The 22,668-nt window shown below is 39.5% G+C and overlaps 1 protein-coding gene across 6 annotated transcripts in view; it reads left to right on the top strand.

Moving 5' to 3' along the window:
• LOC131109471 (SH3 and cysteine-rich domain-containing protein 2-like) overlaps positions 1-14,128 on the top strand; it is a 31,838-nt gene extending 17,710 nt beyond the window's left edge. For 3 of the 6 annotated variants that reach the window (XM_058061522.1, XM_058061523.1, XM_058061520.1), the window contains 8 exons: positions 3,531-3,615; positions 3,695-3,807; positions 4,931-4,994; positions 5,165-5,220; positions 5,288-5,394; positions 7,820-7,871; positions 10,411-10,548; positions 10,835-14,128. In XM_058061522.1, the coding sequence (XP_057917505.1) occupies positions 3,531-3,615; positions 3,695-3,807; positions 4,931-4,994; positions 5,165-5,220; positions 5,288-5,394; positions 7,820-7,871; positions 10,411-10,548; positions 10,835-10,933 (714 nt within the window). In that variant the 3' untranslated portion in view covers positions 10,934-14,128. The remainder of the gene's footprint in view (positions 1-3,530; positions 3,616-3,694; positions 3,808-4,930; positions 4,995-5,164; positions 5,221-5,287; positions 5,395-7,819; positions 7,872-10,410; positions 10,549-10,834) is intronic. The other 3 variants (XM_058061526.1, XM_058061524.1, XM_058061525.1) reach the window with 3 other exon arrangements.
• Positions 14,129-22,668: the final 8,540 nt, after the last annotated feature.

The following is a 22,668-nucleotide window of genomic DNA, read 5'->3' as shown; positions in this document are numbered from 1 at the left end:
GGACAAATTGTAGAAAAAGTAAATATGATGATGCTAAAAATGATACTAAAAACTAGTAAGTCTGACGGATTACTGTACATACATGTATGTACATACACAGTACACACATAGCTGGTTAATAATAAATATAGCAACTTCTCATGCCTCTCGCCCCGAAGACAGCTGGGATAGACTCCAGCACCAGTGACACTCATGAAAATGAATGAATGAATGAATAAAAATGACATTGTGCCACATCAACCAGACAATACACTACCAATGTATGATGCAGAATATTAACCAACTACTATGCGAGCTCAAAAGACTCAGTAAGTGGTATGAATGTGAGTGTGAATGGTTGTTTGTCTATATGTGCCCTGTGATTGGCTGGCCACCATTCCGGGGTGTACCCCGCCTCTTGCCCGAAGACAGCTGGGATAGGCTCCAGCACCTCCGCGACCCTTGTGAGGAAAACGGTAGAAAATGAATGAATGTGTCTACGGCGGAGGAGTGTTTACGCGCGGGCCACACAGCTAGGAGACCCAAGTTCGATTCCACCCTCTGCCCTCGGTTTTCTCCGGGTACTCCGGTTTCCTCCCACATTCCAAAAACATGCTAGGTTAATTAGCGACTCCAAATTGTCCATAGGTATGAATGTGAGTGTGAATGGTTGTTTGTCTATATGTGCCCTGTGATTGGCTGGCCACCAGTCCAGGGTGTACCCCGCCTCTTGCCCGAAGACAGCTGGGATAGGCTCCAGCACCTCTGCGACCCTTGTGAGGAAAACGGTAGAAAATGAATGAATGTGTCTACGGCGGAGGAGTGTTAACGCGCGGGCCACACAGCTAGGAGACCCAAGTTCGATTCCACCCTCTCCGGGTACTCCGGTTTCCTCCCACATTCCAAAAACATGCTAGGTTAATTAGCGACTCCAAATTGTCCATAGGTATGAATGAGAGTGTGAATGGTTGTTTGGCTATATGTGCCCTGTGATTGGCTGGCCACCAGTCCAGGGTGTACCCCGCCTCTTGCCCCGAAGACAGCTGGGATAGGCTCCAGCACCTCTGCGACCCTTGTGAGGAAAACGGTAGAAAATGAATGAATGTGTCTACGGCGGAGGAGTGTTTACGCGCGGGCCACACAGCTAGGAGACCCAAGTTCGATTCCACCCTCTGCCCTCGGTTTTCTCCGGGTACTCCGGTTTCCTCCCACATTCCAAAAACATGCTAGGTTAATTAGCGACTAAATTGGAGCCTAAATTGTCCATAGGTATGAATGTGAGTGTGAATGGTTGTTTGTCTCTATGTGCCCTGTGATTGGCTGGCTGGCCACCAGTCCAGGGTGTACCTCGCCTCTCGCCTGAAGACAGCTGGGGTAGGCTCCAGCACGCCCGCCACCCTTGTGAGGGTAAATGGTAGAAAATGAATGAATGAACAAAACGTTATACCCATTATTTTTAATACACATCTTAGCTATGTCAGTGAGGTGTAGAAATTAGAGAAGGAGACACAAGAGTCCATTGGAATTATTTTCCTGTTTAAACAAGCTAAAGTACGTCTGGTGCGTTTCTGTAATGGTAATCCCACTCACCGTGCTTGCATATTTTTGCATAGTAATAAGTGTACACTAACGCAGAATGCTGAAACAGCATTTAGATGCTGTAATTGTTCTCCCAAGCAGTTTGGCCTTTTGAGTCCTGGTAATGTTCTTAGCCCTTTATCCAGTACGAAAGAGGATCAAGTCCCCTTTTGAGACCCGTGGAGGAAAAAAAGCCAAACGTAATTGGCTTGCTCGCACTGTGCTCAGCAAGAGACAATTAAGACGCAGCGACTTGTGTCACAAGGTTAGGCAAAGGTGTGAGAGTCCTTTGCATCAGGTAGAGAGGTGTGTGTGTGTGACACTTGATACATTTCCAACAGACTCCTCTCGCACGAATCGCGCTAACTCTCTTCGCTCTGCTGCTGGGAAAAAAATCGATATCTGCCCCGACCAGCTGGACCGGCTTAATTCAGTGTGAAATTCAGCGTGTTCGAGGCGAGCACATCATCGAAGAAGAACACTGCACGGAAAGCTGCTGTCGCCGTCTCGTTTGGATGGGACATGCGGTCATCAATGCATCCTGATTTTGAGGATATGTGTGTTTTTCTTATTTAAATTCAAATACAGCAAAAAGTAAATGCTAATGAGATTAGTTAGATTAGTTGATTAGTTACAGTGATTCCCAACCATTGTTGTTTATGTGTTCCACAGCAACGCATGTAAACAATGTGCGTTCTTGGAATAATTCTGGTACGCTGGTCACTCCTGGGAAGCTTCACCGCTGTTCCACGTTTTCGCCATTTGTGGATAACTGCTCTCGCTGTGGTTTGCTGGAGTCCCAAAGCTTTAGAACCTTCTCCAGACTCATAAGATATGAATTAATATCAGTTATGTTTTTCACACAGGGGCCATTCCTTGCAGGAAGTGAACCTCATTATCTGAAACTTTGGCATGGTTTAACATGAGAATATAACATTCTAACGACATTTGCGTTAGAATGAGCCAATCCAAGAAATAAAATTAAATAAAATTAAATAAAATTAAATAAAATTAAATAAAATTAAATAAAATTAAATAAAATTAAATTAAATTAAATTAAATTAAATTAAATTAAATTAAGAAAGCAGGAAGTGAACAAATGTAACAGTTACTGATTGTAAAAGTACCAGATGGAGGGGTAGGATTTAATAAGCTTTGCTTCTTCCTACTCCTTTTGGACATGTGGAACTGTGAACTGATTATGGGATGCATTCAATTGTAATCTGATGCATGTTCAAATGAAATAAAACCATTACCATTGAGTGGTTAGCACGCAGATCTCACAGCTAGGAGACCCGGGTTCAATTCCACCCTCGGCCATCTCTGTGTGGAGTTTGCATGTTCTCCCCGTGCATGCGTGGGTTTTCTCCGGGTACTCCGGTTTCCTCCCACATTCCAAAAACATGCTAGGTTAATTAGCGACTCCAAATTATCCATATGTATGAATGTGAGTGTGAATGGTTGTTTGTCTATATGTGCCCTGTGATTGGCTGGCTACCAGTCCAGGGTGTACCCCGCCTCTCGCCTGAAGACAGCTGGGATAGGCTCCAGCACCTCTGCAACCCTTGTGAGGATAAGCGGTAGAAAATGAATGAACTTTTACACCAATTTATCGAGAAACATTTTAGTCGTATTTTTAGAAGACGTGACAAATTTGTCTCCATGTCCAAAAATAGGATTTGTACTCCTTTTATTTTGCTGCTAAACATATTTCCTCCTGCTAAATAAAGATCCCACACATTTTTAGTTGTGCTTGATCAGACATCAATGATGGAGGGAATTGGTCCGAGGGAGAGGAAGAAGACTTCAGACCATCAACTACTTTAGTAATAAAAGCCAGTGACACAGGTTGTATATTTAATATGTGGCCATATTAAAAGAAGATGCAATGTTATCATTGAAAAACAGATGCCCTGTGGCATACGTTGTGGTCATCCGCATCGATTCTTTTAACACTCGCTCTCTCTCTTTAGACAGGAGCTTTTAAAAGGAACTTCAGCTCACCGCTACTAACCACCGACTCGCTGGGTGTGGTCAGGGAGGCTCCCGATACGCAGGGTGAGTGACGTCCAGGATGACTAACTAGCATGCGTGTCTTTATGTCAAGTAATGGCAAGTATTGGCTTCACCGCTGCAGTGGCCGACAACATCAATGTGGACCCTGTGTATGAAGCGCTGCGCTACGGGACGTCGCTGGCTCAGATGAGCCGTTCCAGCTTTGGAAGCATCTCGGAGTCACCGTGTGACGAGGTATGGAAGCGCTAACAAATGTAATCCCAAACACAATGAACATTTTGCGCTGAAGGTTCTCATAATATTAAATAATATATGTAAAATTACATTTTTCCTCATAGTATTGTTTATGCGCATAAAATTAAACCATTTTGACTTGATATCCCAACTATTTTATCTTAATATTTTGACTTTATTCTCAAAAAATGTCAAATTCTTCAGTTGTTTACCCCAATGTCAAAATTCTATGGTAATTTTTTACAATATTTAATTATCATTTTATTCTTTATTCTCATAACATAACTTTTCCTGCAACCTAATTTTCCAAAAATTACAGTTTTATTTGGATGACATCTTCCTGTCATGAAAAGACAGGAAGCAGAACTTGGAGGTAGAAGAGATGAGGATGTTGAGGTTCTCATTGGGAGTGACCATGATGGATAGGATCAGGAAGGAGTACATCAGAGGGACATTACATGTTAGCCGGAGGTAGCAGAGATGAGGATGCTGAGGTTCTCATTGGGAGTGACCAGGATGGATAGGATCAGGACCGAGTACAATCAGAGGGACATTACATGTTAGCTGGAGGTAGCAGAGATGAGGATGCTGAACTTCTCATTGGGAGTGACCAGGATGGATAGGATCAGGAACGAGTACATCAGAGGGACAGTACATGTTAGCCAGAGGTAGCAGAGATGAGGATGCTGAGGTTCTCATTGGGAGTGACCATGATGGATAGGATCAGGAATGAGTACATCAGAGGGACATTACATGTTAGCCGGAGGTAGCAGAGATGAGGATGCTGAGGTTCTCATTGGGAGTGACCAGGATGGATAGGATCAGGAAGGAGTACATCAGAGGGACATTACATGTTAGCTGGAGGTAGCAGAGATGAGGATGCTGAAGTTCTCATTGGGAGTGACCAGGATAGATAGGATCAGGACCGAGTACATCAGATGGACATTACATGTTAGCTGGTGGTAGCAGAGATGAGAATGCTGAAGTTCTCATTGGGAGTGACCATGATGGATAGGATCAGGAATGAGTACATCAGAGGGACATTGCGTTTTTCCAGACAATATTGTTTAATTTTGTTCAACATCTTCCAAAATGCAAAGTGACTGATAAGTCTCGTTGATAGGCGGAGAAGCTTCCAGACAAACTCGGGAATCAGCCCATCACTGAAGAGGAGCCCATTCCAGGAAGTATGTACTTTTTCAACTTTACCCTGAACATGAGCACCTTTTTAGATGATCTCGGTCTCGGGAGAGCAAATAGTGGTTGTTTTTAGATGACTCCTTCCTTTTTTCTTTCCCACTCTATTTTGCACATGACATTTCTCACCCTCTTCCTCTTTGTGCTCGCGTCCCTGTAGTGCTCACCCCTCCTGAAAGCGAGAAAGCGGACTCAGAAGAGCGGGTCAGCCTGAAGGTGAACAATCGCTTCTTCTTCTTCTTCTTCCAGCTTATTTCTTTGTGCTTTCCCATCCCTTTTTAAGACGAAATCCTTCTCGCAGACTCCTAAGCGTGTTGCGATCCACTCCATCCACACCTATGTGGCTCTCTATAAGTTCCTGCCTCAGGAGAAGAATGACTTGGAGCTACAGTGAGTGTCCCGCCATCTGCCACCTCCTTGTGAAAAGGAGAATCTGCTGAGTGTGTTTATGACGCCCACCATTGCAAGATGCAACTCCTTGCTCGCTCAAATCTTCTTGTGACATTTACAAGAGTGAGCGATAAAACGGAGTTATTGAGACATCAAATCTAAATAAGTGGTTGAAAAAAAACATACATAAGTCGCACTGGAGTATAAGTCGCACAAAGCTGAAAATGCATAATTAGGTAGAAAAAAAAAATACATAAGTCGCTCCGGAGTATAAGTCGCACAAGGCCGAAAATGCATAATTAGGTAGAAAAAAACATACATAAGTCGCTTCGGAGTATAAGTCGCACAAGGCCGAAAATGCATAATTAGATAGAAAAAAAACATACATAAGTCGCTCCGGAGTACAAGTCGCACAAGGCCAAAAATGCATAATTAGGTAGAAAAAAACATACATAAGTCGCACAAGGCCAAAAATGCATAATTAGGTAGAAAAAAAACATACGTAAGTCGCTCCGGAGTATAAGTCGCACAAGGCCGAAAATGCATAATTAGGTTGAAAAAAACATACATAAGTTGCTCCAGAGTATAAGTCGCACAAGGCCGAAAATGCATAATTAGGTAGAAAAAAAACATATATAAGTCGCTCCGGAGTACAAGTCGCACAAGGCCGAAAATGCATAATTAGGTAGAAAAAAACATACATAAGTCGCTCCGGAGTATAAGTCGCACAAGGCCGAAAATGCATAATTAGGTAGAAAAAAACATACATAAGTCGCTCCGGAGTATAAGTCGCACAAGGCCGAAAATGTATAATAAGGTTGAAAAAAACATACATAAGTTGCTCCGGAGTATAAGTCGCACAAGGCCGAAAATGCATAATTAGGTAGAAAAAAAAATATATAAGTCGCTCCGGGGTATAAGTCGCACAAGGCCAAAAATGCATAATTAGGTAGAAAAAAAACATACATAAGTCGCTCCGGAGTACAAGTCGCACAAGGCCGAAAATGCATAATTAGGTAGAAAAAAATATATGTAAGTCGCACAAGGCCAAAAGTGCATAATTAGGTAGAAAAAAAACATACATAAGTCGCTCCGGAGTATAAGTCGCACAAAGCCGAAAATGCATAATTAGGTAGAAAAAAACATACACAAGTCGCTCCGGAGTATAAGTCGCACAAGGCCGAAAATGCATAATTAGGTAGAAAAAAACATACATAAGTCGCTTCGGAGTATAAGTCGCACAAGGCCGAAAATGCATAATTAGGTAGAAAAAAACATACATAAGTCGCTTCGGAGTATAAGTCGCACAAGGCCGAAAAGGCATAATTAGGTAGAAAAAAAACATACATAAGTCGCTCTGGAGTATAAGTCGCACAAGGCCAAAAGTGCATAATTAGGTAGAAAAAAAACATACATAGTAAGTCGCTCCGGAGTATAAGTCGCACAAGCCTAAAAATGCATAATTAGGTAGAAAAAAAACCATACATAAGTCGCTCCGGAGTATAAGTCGCACAAGGCCGAAAATGCATAATTAGGTAGAAAAAAAAAATACATAAGTCGCTCCGGAGTATAAGTCGCACAAAGCCGAAAATGCATAATTAGGTAGAAAAAAAACATACATAAGTCGCTCCGGAGTACAAGTCGCACAAGTCCAAAAATGCATAATTAGGTTGAAAAAAACATACATAAGTCGCTCCGGAGTATAAAAAAAACATACATAAGTCATACTGCATTTTTTGCGGGTAATTTATTTTTTACTACTTGACCAAAACAGACATTACGTCCTCTTGGAAGGCAAGTTCTAACATTAATAAAAAAATATGATCTATATGAAATGGCTAGATTAAAAAGATGGTGTGATTAAAAATAGATTAAAAAATAGATTAAAACTAAAATCATGCTATTTGTTAATAACAGAAAGGACACAAATTGAGGGTGCGGACATTGAAAGGGTGAACGACAATACATTTGTAAAAATATACATAACATACATAACTAGCATTAGCTAAGATTGCTAATGCTAACAGGACGCTACTAGCAGTTAGCGTAACTTTGCGTCCCGACTGTGACTGCAATTAACGTATTAAGATGCAACAGTGAAAGCTTTTTTATTGTCCTTAACAAACTTATTATATTATTATAACGTAATTATTTCATTAATTAGTACATATTTTAGTATAATGTCAAGCCAGATCTCTCTGTAATGATTGCAGACGGAGCCAAAATGGCGTCCCCAACAGAGTCTGCCGTGCTTTAATAACTATATCTTGACACAAACATACTTATCTGCGTAATTTGCTGCCTTTAGGTATGCTTGTAAATCCCGGAAAATACATCTACACTCAAAATATGTGAATTAACTGATGTTCTGTGGTGTTTTTCAATGCAACTTTTCATACATGTCTTCTCTTAATCTGTCCACCAGGCCCGGGGATCGAGTCAAAGTCACAGACGACTCGAATGAGGACTGGTGGAAGGTGAGTTCATTGTTCTTATTCCTTCTCATTTACCTTTTTGTGAACAAATTGCTATTGTTCCACTTATGCAATCAGTTAAGCCTCCTCCAGTCATCGAAGACCAGTCATGGAGTTGCCGGTCGTTGCTCTTGAAGGTCAATGGATGTGGGTGTCAGCGCAGTGCTAGTTAGCGTGGATGGCGTGGAGTGTTTCATAAGATGTCTGTCAGGGAGATCGGGACAAGTTACCATAGTTCCCATTTGTAATAAATGAGCTAATTAATGTTTCCGCAGTGTTGAACATGCCTTTGCTTTGTTGGCTTTGCTCTCTGAAGGATGCTTCACAGTGCTTTTGTTCTCGTTCTGTTGAAGCGCTGTTTTTTTTTTTTTAATAGATAATTACACTTGCATCATTAATCAGATGGAGACAAAAGCATACATAACAGTGCAGTGAAGGAAGTTTGTTCAATTCCTGAGAGTTACTGTTACTGTACTCCTAAAATACGTCAAGTGAGTGCTCCTTGTCTCACTGCTGCATGAGTGCTACCGGCATGGGGGGAGATGTGGTTTTCATTGACGGAAACATGAATTACTACATATACCGTGACACGGTATATCTGTTAGCCAGAGGTAGCAGAGATGAGGATGCTGAAGTTCTCATTGGGAGTGACCAGGATGGATAGGATCAGGAACGAGTACATCATTGGGACATTACATGTTAGCCAGAGGTAGCAGAGATGAGGATGCTGAAGTTCTCATTGGGAGTGACCAGGATTGATAGGATCAGGAAGGAGTACATCAGAGGGACATTACATGTTAGCCGGAGGTAGCAGAGATGAGGATGCTGAAGTTCTCATTGGGAGTGACCAGGATGGATAGGATCAGGAACGAGTACATCATTGGGACATTACATGTTAGCCAGAGGTAGCAGAGATGAGGATGCTGAAGTTCTCATTGGGAGTGACCAGGATGGATAGGATCAGGAAGGAGTACATCATTGGGACATTACATGTTAGCCGGAGGTAGCAGAGATGAGGATGCTGAAGTTCTCATTGGGAGTGACCAGGATTGTGTTTTTTTTTAAATAATAATATTTAATATAATATAATAATTTTTTTAGATAATTACACTTGCATCATTAATCAGATGGAGACAAAAGCATACATAACAGTAAATTTAAATATATCGCGCGGCGTACTCCAGGGGTCAATACTGTGACCATAAATGTTATGAAAAACCAAAAAATTTGAAAATGTACTAAATCAGCAAATTTTAATAATTGTGATTTCAGAAATAATTATGGATTGTCCTCACTGCAGGATATTTAGCAAGTAATTTTTTTGTGATTTTTGATTAAAAAAGACAAATTTTGCCTTATTCAATATTGAAGCATTTCTCACTAACTTTACAAATTTATTGTCGTTTACCCTTTCAATGTCCATACCTTCAATTTGTGTCCTTTCTGTTATTAACAAATAACATTATTTTAGTTTTACTTCGGTTCAAGGATAATCTAATAAAAAATATGTACTAATTAATCAAATAATTACGCTATAATAATATAATAAGTTTGTTAAGGACAATAAAAAAGGTTTCACTGTTGCATCTTAATACGTTACTTGCAGTCACAGTCGGGATGCAAAGCTATGCTAACTGCTAGTAGCGTCCTGTTAGCATTAGCGATCTTAGCTAATGCTAATCGATTTTTGGTGATTTTTGGTTAAAGACGAATTTTGCTTTATTCAATATTGAAGCATTTCTTGTTGTTTTATCGCTTCACTGTAGGTTTTATGCTTTCTTTGTAACACTGTGCAATATAAATAACATTTATTATTATTATTATTATTATTACCTTATGTTATGTATATTTTTACAAATTTATTGTCGTTCACCCTTTCAATGTCCATACCCTCAATTTGTGTCCTTTCTGCTATTAACAAATAGCATTATTTTAGTTTTACTTCGGTTCAAGGTTAATCTATTTTTAATCACACCATTTTTTAATCTAACCATTTCATATGAAACTTTTTAAAACTTAAATTAACTCTTATGTGCTTTCTCCAGAACAAAAAACAGAAGATCATCCGCGAATTAGACTAACTTGTCGTTATTTTACAGATATCATTAATGTACAAGTTGAACAGTTCTGGTCCCAGTATTGACCCCTGGGGTACTCCGCATGTAACATTTAAACTTGCAGATGTGTATTCTCCCATTTTCTTATATTGCTTCTTGTTAGCTAGGTAGCTTTTGACCCATTTCAAAACTAAGCCTCCGATTCTGTACCTTTTTAATTTTGTCGTTGATGACGTATCAAAAGTGATGATGTAACCTAGCATGTTTTTGGAATGTGGGAGGAAACCGGAGTACCCGGAGGAAACCACACACACACACACACACACACAGGAAGAACGTGCAAATTCAACACACATATGCTTGAACTGGGAATCGAACCCGTGTCCCCTCGCTGTATGGCCTGCCTGCCAACCACTCATGCACTGTGCAGCCCTTTGTTTATTTTTATCTTTTTGGACTAATTTGTGTTTGTGGTGTTTTTCCAGGGGAAAAGCCGAAACAAAGTGGGATATTTCCCTGCCAACTTTGTCCAACGGGTGCGCCCTGGTGAACGCGTGTGGAAGGTCACGTCAAGTTTCCACGGCAACCGAGACAAAGGCCAGATGACGGTGAAAGAAGCCCAGGTGAACACACATAAACTGCTCACATACACACACAGAATGCATAAAAAATATATGCAAATTAATGCGGAAAATTACCGAAATTTATACAAGGACTGTTTGGAATCTCACGTTATGCCTCTTCCCGCCCCATTCTCTCCTTGTTCTACCATCTCTTATCCATTTTTACATCGATTTCCCTAATGTTCGCCCATGCTACCACCATATTCCCACAATTTTCCCATGCTCCCATTCCTTGCCCAATCTCTCATCCCATGCTCCCAACCATTCGGCCATTATCCTTCTACAGATCTGTGTTGGAAAAAACGAGGACACTGACGGCTTCCTGCGTTTGAGCTGCGGGAAGAAGCGAGGCTTGGTTCCTGTGAACATTGTCCTTGAAATATGACCGCTTTTTATTAGCTATTTATATTCATAATAATAATAATAATAATAATAATAATAATAATGATACTCGTTAGAGGAATCTACAAATGTTTTTTTGACTTTGCTTGACATTTTTTTAAATGCCCGAATCCTAACGCAGCAGCAGCAGCAAGGGGGGGGGCTTTCTTTCGAGATACTTATAAGTCACTCACTGTGGGGGAAATGTAGCACCACTTTGAGGAAAATGTGGAAAAATGTGAAAGAAGTTTGGCTACCTCACCGAGAAAAAAAAAAAAAAAAAAAGCTCGATCAGGCTTTTTGAAGCATACGGAACTGAAACAAGTGCGTTTAACGAGATAACGAGAACGGCGATAACGAGAACTGGGTTTTAAAAGCTATGGACGGCCATTGTTGTTCGATCATTCACATAATAACTACATATTACATACTGTACTGTACATGTACAAAACTACTGAGTACCTTCTGATACCTTACACAAAAACAAGAGGTTTCTACGCTATGTTATGGCACGCCGCTCTCTCTTCACGTTCACATGTGTTCCCTTTACACTTGTTCATAAAAGCCACACTTCCAATCTGCCTTATCAGCCGGTTATTTATATCATCGTATAATGTCTGTTTATGAGAATGTGCTTCTTTTCCTCCATGAAAGTGCAGCACAGCAAAAACATAATCCCTAACACGGTGTCACAAAGGAGACGTCGGCTGTCAAACGTTCCTCTCTCTCGCTCTCTCACATTGCATCCGTCAAATGCACTGTATGAATGACAGACAACTTCTTTTTTTTTTAATTCCAATCCACTTTATTTATATAGCACATTTTATAAACAGAGTTTCCAAAGTGCTGCACAGACTAGTAAAATAAAAAGTACAAATAAAATACAATAAATAAAAAAAACAAAGGTACAAATTGAACTTAATCCAAAAATAAAAGATCATTTAAGAAATAAAATAATAAAATAGATATTAAAATATTAAAAACAAGAAGCTTTTGATGTTTGTAGCCTTTTTTACTTGGGAGGGGCAAAGAGTTCCATAGTTTGGCACCCACCACAGAAAAGGCTCGGTCTCCCCTGGTTTTAAGTCTCGTCTTGGGCACCACAAGTTGGAGCTGGCCCTTGATTTTAAGATTTTATTGTTTGATTTTATTTTATTCGTCTCGGACCTCATGCAAATTTACTCTCCAGCGCTGTCACTGAGGTCCGAGACGAATAAAATAAAATCAAACAATAAAATCTTAAAATCAATCCTAAAGCGAACAGGCAATTGTCAAATTGTCAAATTCCACCGCGCTTGTTCCTGATTAAGTCGATCACCGTTAATTTACCGTATCTCACCAAAGTGAGTTTACACCTCTCACATTTCCGCAACCGTTTATCTTCTCAAGGGACATTACTATTGACATGAAACTTGAATATGATCATAGATTTACTGTACTCCTAAAATATGTCAAGTGAGTGCTCCTTGTCTCACTGCTGCATGAGTGCTACCGGCATGGGGGGAGATGTGGTTTTCATTGACGGAAACATGAATTACTACATATACCGTGACACTGGCAACACATGAGAGCACATCTCGTAGTGTTTAATATTTAATGTTAGCATCTTTGACTTGTTACCCACTTCTGTGGAAATCTACCCTACACAAGCTGCACTCTGACTACTCTGAAGTAAACTTATCAGAGATGAGGATGCTGAGGTTCTCATTGGGAGTGACCAGGATAGATAGGATCAGGAAGGAGTACATCAGAGGGACATTACATGTTAGCCGGAGGTAGCAGAGATGAGGATGCTGAGGTTCTCATTGGGAGTGACCATGATGGATAGGATCAGGAAGGAGAACATCAGAGGGATAGTACATGTTAGCCAGAGGTAGCAGAGATGAGGATGCTGAAGTTCTCATTGGGAGTGACCAGGATGGATAGGATCAGGAACGAGTACATCAGAGGGACATTACATGTTAGCCATTGGTAGCAGAGATGAGGATGCTGAGGTTCTCATTGGGAGTGACCAGGATGGATAGGATCAGGAACGAGTACATCAGAGGGACATTACATGTTAGCCGGAGGTAGCAGAGATGAGGATGCTGAGGTTCTCATTGGGAGTGACCATGATGGATAGGATCAGGAATGAGTACATCAGAGGGAAATTACATGTTAGCCGGCGGTAGCAGAGATGAGGATGCTGAGGTTCTCATTGGGAGTGACCAGGATGGATAGGATCAGGAATTAGTACATCATTGGGACATTACATGTTAGCCAGAGGTAGCAGAGATGAGGATGCTGAGGTTCTCATTGGGAGTGACCAGGATGGATAGGATCAGGAATGAGTACATAATTGGGACATTACATGTTAGCCGGAGGTAGCAGAGATGAGGATGCTGAGGTTCTTATTGGGAGTGACCATGATGGATAGGATCAGGAATGAGTACATCAGAGGGAAATTACATGTTAGCCGGCGGTAGCAGAAATGAGGATGCTGAGGTTCTCTTTGGGAGTGACCATGATGGATAGGATCAGGAAGGAGTTAATTTTGGTCTCTATTATATAGTATTGGCCTTTGAGAAGATTCAATATACTGTAATAAAGGTGGTTCTTGAAATGTGGTGTCAGCAATAAATGTATATACAACATGATTTCTATGATATTTGTGTATAGCCTTAAGTAATATGCTGACTAAGGGCATTCATATCTAAATTATATCCAATTATTCTATACTCAATCTACAGTATTTATTTACGTTTAGCCAAAAACACTATGCACACCGGATTTACAGTCGCTCATTTGTGTGTTTTTAGCCACGTGTGTGTCAGCAACATAACACAACATGGGCTCAGGATCACGTTTAGCCGCCGGCCTTCTTCTTCTTCTTCTTCTTCTTCTTCTTCCGGCTACTGTCTCGCCTCCACTCGGCATCAATAAAGTCCGACAAACCCTCAAGTTCACGTGTCATGTTTTTCTTTATCACATGGATTGGGTTGTTGACATTTTTAAATCAAATACTGTGTCATTACTGTAACAGAGCAGACATGGTATCTGTAAAGCTGTAATGCGATGCGCTTGTGATCAACTTCTTTTACCACAAAATAATAATAATATACAGTAACTATCATTTAGAAATGTTTAATGCAATTATGTCCTTGAACGCACCATCTACTGTTCTCCCATGCACAGATAGACTACTATGCTGTATTTTCCCACTTCCCCCCCCCTGGGCTGCACGGCACATGAGTGGTTAAGAGACAGCTAGGAGACCCGAGTTCAATTCCACCCTCGGCTATTTCTGTGTGGAGTTTGCATGTTCTCCCTGTGCATGCGTGGGTTTTCTCCGGGTACTCCGGTTTCCTCCAAAAACATTCCAAAAACATGCTAGGTTAATTAGCGACTCCAAATTGTCCATAGGTATGAATGTGAGTGTGAATGGTTGTTTGTCTATATGTGCCCTGTGATTGGCTGGCCACCAGTCCAGGGTGTACCCCGCCTCTCGCCTGAAGACAGCTGGGATAGGCTCCAGCACCCCCCGTGACCCTCGTGACGAAAAAGCGGTAGAAAATGAATGATTCAATTAAAAATTAAATTAAATTAAATTAAATTAAATTAAATTAAATTAAATTAAATTAAATTAAATTAAATTAAATTAAATTAAATTAAATTAAATTAAATTAAATTAAATTAAATCAAATTGAATCAAATTGAATCAAATTAAATTAAATTGAATCAAATTAAATCAAATTAAATTAAATTACATTTTAGATTTACATTACAATCAGTAACTGTTACATTTGTTCACTTCCTGCTTTCTTAGTTTAGTTTACTTTAGTTTAGACTAAACTAACTCAACTATTAGTTTAGTTTAGTCTAAACTAAAGTAAACTAAACTAAAGTTACATTTGTTACATTTGTTCACTTCCTGCTTTCTTAGTTTAGTTTACTTTAGTTTAGACTAAACTCAACTATTAGTTTACTTTAGTTTAGACTAAACTAAACTCAACTATTAGTTTAGTTAACTAAAGTAAAGTAAACGCAACTAAACCAAGAAAGCAGGAAGTGAACAAATGTAACAGTTAATGATTGTAAAAGTACCAGATGGAGGGGTAGGATTTAATAAGCTTTGCTTCTTCCTACTCCTTTTGGACACGTGGAACTGTGAACTGATTATGTGATGCATTCAATTGCAATCTGATGCATGTTCAAATGAAATAAAACCATTACCATTTACAGGTCAGAAAAGTGGAAAAAACATAACAAATCCCCTTTTAAACTACACATCTTTTTGATTGACATGCATCTGATAGTGGACCTTATTCATTATCGGTGCCGCCAAGCACACTTCTAATTGATGCGCTTATTGACAGGAAGTGAAGGTGATCTAATTAGCCTTTTTATTTTTAGCATCCAGTATGAAATGGAATGATCGGTCGGTGTAGTGTACAGCCCTAGAGGACTTGCCCATTCATAATGAGCGTAAATAATTTCATTAACTCCCAATAAAAGTAATTGGCAGCGGAACGGCTGCTGGCGGAGGTAGTGTATGTGTCTCATATGCGCATGAAGATTTCTCATATCATGACCCAATTCTGTTATCAGTTTGGATCAAATGTGCTTTTGCTGCCGGTGGGGGGGTGGAAGCATCAATTTGCTGACTGTATATTCTCATTTTTGCTGACTATTCTTAGATAGAAATACTATTTTCTGCACAAAAACTCCCTAGTAAAATACAATCGTGCTCACTTTTCACGCATTTAATATAATAATTCATTAAAGTAGATAGAAAATCTAATTGTCATACTGTGTTCGCACTACTTTTTTTTTTTTTTTTTATAGCAGCAGAAGGGCGTTGACAGCAGGAACACGGCAACAATGCAAATTGTGTACAAAAATGCATGCCGAAAATAGCTCGGATGATTACACGGGCGGGCTGAAAGGGGGCGGGGGGAGTCAGGCACTGTCAGCATAGAGGAAAGCTTTTTATTTTTTTATTTCCATAAGAAAAAAAACAAGCACAAAAAGAGCCTTTGCAGTAAAGGCAGGCGTATACGTGACATAATACTCTACTGTTCGCCATACGCACACTCCGGGCTCGAGTTTGCGAAACGAGCTTACCAGTTTCTATAAATTATTATATTACTATGATAATTATTATTAAACCACAAATAAGAGGGGCGATGATCTGACACGGAATTAGTCCAGTATCTTTAAATATTTACTGTATTTTTATAAAAATCCACTGCATGCCAAAATAACAGAGAGCGCTGCATTTTTCTGTGTGTTGTTTTCTATATTTACAAAATAGTATTCTTGTTTTTTTTATTATATAATTCATATTTTTAAACTATATTCTCTACATAATTTTTTTTGTTTATTTTATTCTATTATTTTAAAACTAAGTAACATTATTAATGGTAAATGAATGCAATACATTATTTAAAATACAGTAATACCGACCAAACATAAAATCACATGTAATTATGATAATTTGAATAATGAAATAATTTTTTAATAATGCAGGTTAATATCAAAATTGCCCTGTATTTTTATAAAAATTCACTGCATGTCATTTTTGTGTGTGTCATTTTCAATATTTACAAAATAGTATTCTTGTTTTTTTTATTATATAATTCATATTTTTAAACTATATTCTCTACATATTTTTTTATTCTATTATTTTAAAACAAAGTAACATTATTAATGGTATATGAATGCAATACATTATTTAAAATACAGTAATACCGACCAAACATAAAATCACATGTATCAATATTTACAAAAAAATTGTCAATATTTACAAAATAGTATTGTTGTTTTTTTAATTCTATAATTCATATTTTTAACTGTATTCTCGACATAATTTTTTCTATTTATTTTATTCTATTATTTTAAAACAAAGTAACATTATTAATGGTAAATTAATGCAATACATTATTTAAAATACAGTAATACCGACCAAACATAAAATTATGATAATTGAATAATGAAATATTTTTTTAATAATGCAGGTTAATATCAAAATTGCCCTGTATAAATAAATACCTTACCCCTAATAGATGACCTGTTGTCTCAGGACCACTGAGCACTAAATAAATATGGTATTACATGTTATGGTGTGAGTGTGAATGGTTGTTTGTCTTTATGTGCCCTGTGATTGGCTGGCCACCAGTCCAGGGTGTACCCCGCCTCTTGATCCAAGACAGCTAGGATAGGCTCCCGCAACCCCCGCAACCCTTGTGAGGATAAGCGGTAGAAAATGAATGAATGAATGTATTGCAATATTTGATTAGACTAATAATAGACTATAGTAAACCACAAGACAGCGATCAATGAATTAATTTATTAATTTTTGAAACTTAATGACTGTATTATGGACCGAGTGGTTAGCGCGCAGGTCACACAGCTCTCGCCTGAAGTCAGCTGGGATAGGCTCCAGCATGCCAGCGACCCTTGTGAGGATAAGTGGTAGAAAATGAATTATTACATTATTTTTTTGGGACATATTGATTTGGTTAAAGTACATTTTGATTAGAGATTCACCTTCTGCAACAGAATGACGCTAACCAAGGCATACTATAAATGCCTGTTCTTGGTCTTCCAAATAAATAACATTGTAGCTACATGCTACTACGTGTATATAAAAGTATAAAGTCTTGTTAGAGGTGTTTTAATAGCTGACTTTATAAGTTACGTGCAGTCTATTTTTATCTGTTTTTATATCTTTAGAACGCACAGAAAAGACATATTCATGTCTATGTACAGTACTTTAAGGACAGGTCTTTACTGTGTCCTCAAACCGGGGGTGAATTTGCCTTGGGCTCCAGTGGTTATGGCAGATGTTCTTTGACTGGATTAAGCCTTTGAGAAGTCAACACGATGCTCTCCTGTCTGGCACCTGAAGCCCCACCTCCACACCTGCTTACCTTCAACCCTGTAGTACGCTCCAGCAGCCCCCAAATATTGGCCTTAATGTGCGCTTTCATCATGTTTGTCTTCATCCTTAAGTCCCACTCCCACACCCACACCCACCCCACAGCTGGATCCTGTAGCTTTGATGATGCTGTCGGCTCCTCAAGGATGAAGGTGAAGAATGTGGCGTTAAGGTTAATGAGGACAAGGCTGGAGTGTTTTTTCATGTATTCACGCTTGATTCATCTTTCATGTTCTCCTTTAATGACGACGGAGACTTGAGTTCTTTATCTCTTAGCTAGGCTACTCTTTGGTGTAGCAGTACAAAAAACTTTTTTACCTGAGAACATGAGATGGCCGAGGGTGGAATCGAACTCGGGTCTCCTAGCTGTGTGGCCTGCGCGCTAACCACTCAGTCCATAATACAGTCATTAAGTTTCAAAAATTCATAAATTAATTAATTGATCGCTGTCTTGTGGTTTACTATAGCCTATTATTAGTCTAATCAAATATTGCAATACATTCATTCATTTTCTACCACTTCACAAGGTGTTGCAGTGGTTGCTGGAGCCTATCCCAGCTGTCTTCTTGTGGGAGGAAACCGGAGTACCTGGAGAACATGCAAACTCCACACAGAGATGGCCGAGGGTGGAATCGAACTCGGGTCTCTTAGCTGTGTGGCCTGCGCGCTAACCACTCAGTCCATAATACAGTCATTAAGTTTCAAAAATTAATTAAAAAATTATTAAATTAATTAAAAATGTATTCATTGATCGCTGTCTTGTGGTTGACTATAGCCTATTATTAATCAAATCAAATATTGCAATACATTTATTCATTTTCTACCGCTTATCCTCAGAAGGGTTGCAAGGGTTGCTGGAGCCTATCCCAGCTGTCTTCTTCAGGCGAGAGGCATGGGTACACCCTGGACTGGTGGCCAGCCAATCACAGGGCACATATAGACAAACAACCATTCACACTCACATTCATACCTATGGACAATTTGGAGTCGCTAATTAACCTAGCATGTTTTTGGAATGTGGGAGGAAACCGGAATACCCGGAGAAAACCCACGCATGCACGGGGAGAACATGCAAATTTCACACAGAATTGGGTGAGGGTGGAATTGAACTGGGGTCTCCGAGCTGCGAGGCCTGCGCGCTAACCACTCCTTTGCCGTGCAGCCTTTAATAAGTCATTAAAAAAAAAATCCCACTCAAGGTAAATATATTGTGCCCCTCCCCCATTTGTTCATTTTTAGGGCCAGCGGCAATTTGTCCCACTGTTTGACAGTCCTTGAACACACCATCTATGTTCTCACACGCTGAACAGTTAGCATGCTATACTGTAGTTTGAGCCTTTTTTTCACAGAAGGCCCGACTTCCTTATATGGTTCATAGTTAGGAAGCACTTTGGTTATGTGACCAATCACAGCGGAGTGGGCGTGCCCGGAGGCGGGCCTTGTGTGGAATAAATTAAAACTGACCTTTTTTTGTACAAATCAAAGGAAATTCAGCTGGAATAGATGCAGATTCTTCCATCTGGTGAATAAATACACAAATAAATACAAAGATAGTGTTTGGAATATATTGGAATATTAACATAAAGTTAATAAAGCATTAGTTTATGGTAAAATGAATGTTGGCTCAAAAATTAGAGAATTAAGACCACAATGACTTGAAAATAAAAAAGTAAATGTCACAAAATGTTACCAGGATCTCTTTGGGGTAAATATGAAGCTCGCTAGCTTAGCTTAGCATACAAGTGTTGGACTACAATTTAAAACCAAGATTAAAAAAACGTTTAATCGTAGATTAATCGTTTAAACTGTGTGTACATTTTCAACTGTATTTTTAATTATTTTAGTATAATAATTTATTTTAGTTTTTAGGACCAAACTTTTTTTTATGTCCCAACATTTTGTCAAACAACGTCGTTTTTGCTTCGCTGTTGCTCCACTTGACCTTAAACGCTTTTCCAAATATACTCCCAAAAACTTGAAAGCGTACTTGAAAATCCATTAAGTCCCTGAAAAAAGGGATTTAAAAATCAAGCAGGCTGCGTTTTTTTTTTCTTTTTCTTCTTCTTCTGTTGTCCGTGTCTCATGTCACAGCACATTGGCTGTGGATGGGAAGATATTAATTTTTCAGCTTCTCCGCCTAAGCTCTTTTCTCTGGCTTGTATTTCTAAATATATATATATAGTTTATACATGGCCACACTTGACTTTGCGATTGTATTGTTTTTATCGTTATGACGGGCTGGGGTCAGTCAAGTTGCACAACAAATCTATTCAATGTGAATTTTCGGGCTCGGGCAGGAATAAGACGATCATTGGGATGGAAGAAGCAGCATCCTTGACCGGGATTTTTTTTCGTGTTTTCCAACAGCTGCCATCCTCTAAAATGCATCTTTGCCTTCTGGCTTTAATTCCCTTTCCTCGTACAGTAAATGCAACATTAATCATAAAGCCTCCCGGCTTTAGCTTTTTTTAAAATGTATTTTCCATATAGCATTGTGTTGGATTCGTAGTAAAAAAACAACAACAAAAAAACAGTTTAAAAGTATATTGAATGCTCCGTTGGCTTTCATTGCGGACAAAAGTGCCTCTGTTGTTGCTACGCTAATCCCAAATAACCTGCCTTAGGTGTGGACAAACCAGGACGTCTTATATTGTGTTAATGCTAACATCAATGCTAATGACATTGCTAATGCTAATCGCAATGTCAATGACATTGATTTTCAAGCATTTTAATTTTCACACTCGAGGTTGAAGTCACATTTCCAAAAACTGGTGTAAAAAAATCCAAGGCGGTCTAGAACGAAAACTACTGCAGAACACAAAGAACATTCAGACTCGTCTCAATTTTTCCAGAAAACATCTTGATGATACCCAAGACCTTTTAGAGAAATACTACGCGGTCTGGAAAAAGAACATTATACCAACAGTAAAATATGGTGGTGGTAGTGTGATGGTTTGGGCTGTTTTACTGCTTTAGGACATGGAAGACTTACTGTGTTAAATGGAACCATGAATCCAGGGCCGTCTAAGACCTTTAGCGGTCTGGAAAAAGAACATTATACCAACAGTAAAATATGGTGGTGGTAGTGTGATGGTATGGGGCTGTTTTACTGCTTTAGGGCATGGAAGACTTGCTGTGATAAATGGAACCATGAATCCAGGGCGGCCTAAGACCTTTAGCAGTCTGAAAAAAGAACATTATACCAACAGTAAAATATGGTGGTGGTAGTGTGATGGTCTGGGGCTGTTTTACTGCTTCAGGGCATGGAAGACTTACTGTGTTAAATGGAACCATTAATCCAGGGCGGTCTAAGACCTTTAGCGGTCTGGAAAAAGAACATTATACCAACAGTAAAATATGGTGGTGGTAGTGTGATGGTCTGACTTGCTGTGATAAATGGAACCATGAATCCAGGGCGGTCTAAGACCTTTAGCAATCTGGAAAAGAACATTATACCAACAGTAAAATATGGTGGTGGTAGTGTGATGGTCTGGGCTGTTTTACTGCTTTAGGGCATGGAAGACTTACTGTGTTAAATGGAACCATGAATCCAGGGCGGTCTAAGACCTTCAGTGGTCTGGAAAAGAACATTATACCAACAGTAAAATATGGCGGTAGTAGTGTGATGGTCTGGGCTGTTTTACTGCTTTAGGGCATGGAAGACTTACTGTGTTAAATGGAACCATGAATCCAGGGCGGTCTAAGACCTTTAGCAGTCTGGAAAAGAACATTATACCAACAGTAAAATATGGTGGTGGTAGTGTGATGGTCTGGGGCTGTTTTACTACTTCAGGACATGGAAGACTTACTGTGTTAAATGGAACCATGAATCCAGGGCGGTCTATGACCTTTAGCGGTCTGGAAAAAGAACATTATACCAATAGTAAAATATGGTGGTGGTAGTGTGATGGTCTGGGGCTGTTTTACTACTTCAGGACATGGAAGACTTACTGTGTTAAATGGAACCATGAATCCAGGGCGGTCTAAGACCTTTAGCGGTCTGGAAAAAGAACATTATACCAACAGTAAAATATGGTGGTGGTAGTGCGATGGTCTGACTTGCTGTGATAAATGGAACCATGAATCCAGGGCGGTCTAAGACCTTTAGCGGTCTGGAAAATAACATTATACCAACAGTAAAATATGGCGGTGGTAGTGTGATGGTCTGGGGCTGTTTTACTGCTTCAGGGCATGGAAGACTTACTGTGTTAAATGGAACCATTAATCCAGGGCGGTCTAAGACCTTTAGCGGTCTGGAAAAAGAACATTATACCAACAGTAAAATATGGTGGTGGTAGTGTGATGGTCTGGGGCTGTTTTACTGCTTTAGGGCATGGAAGACTTGCTGTGATAAATGGAACCATGAATCCAGGGCGGTCTAAGACCTTTAGCGGTCTGGAAAAGAACATTATACCAATAGTAAAATATGGTGGTGGTAGTGCGATGGTCTGACTTGCTGTGATAAATGGAACCATGAAGTCTACCAAAAAATGTCTGTCCATCTGTTTGTGACCTTAAACTGAAAGGAACTTTGGTTCCGTAGCAGAACAATGATCCGAAACCCACCAAGTCCACCTCTGAATGGCTGAAGGAAAACAAACGAAGACATTAGGGTGGCCTAGTCAAAGTCCTGACCTGAATCCTCAACAACATTGTGTCTGCAGTGGACCCTATCAGGTTTTCAGTCTCCACCATCTCACAGGACTTGAAGTGGTCTCCCTCATAGGCACTATTTGGGCCCAAAAGACCCAGCAGAGGATGTACGTACATTGAACCTGCCTAAGGACCTGCTAACGGTCTCTTCTCTCTACCTCCATCAC

This window comes from Doryrhamphus excisus, chromosome 22, assembly GCF_030265055.1.
Source record: "Doryrhamphus excisus isolate RoL2022-K1 chromosome 22, RoL_Dexc_1.0, whole genome shotgun sequence".
Taxonomy (NCBI): Eukaryota; Metazoa; Chordata; class Actinopteri; order Syngnathiformes; family Syngnathidae; genus Doryrhamphus; species Doryrhamphus excisus.
Note: the sequence above shows the minus strand (reverse complement) of the source record. Positions and strands in the feature narration are given on the sequence as shown.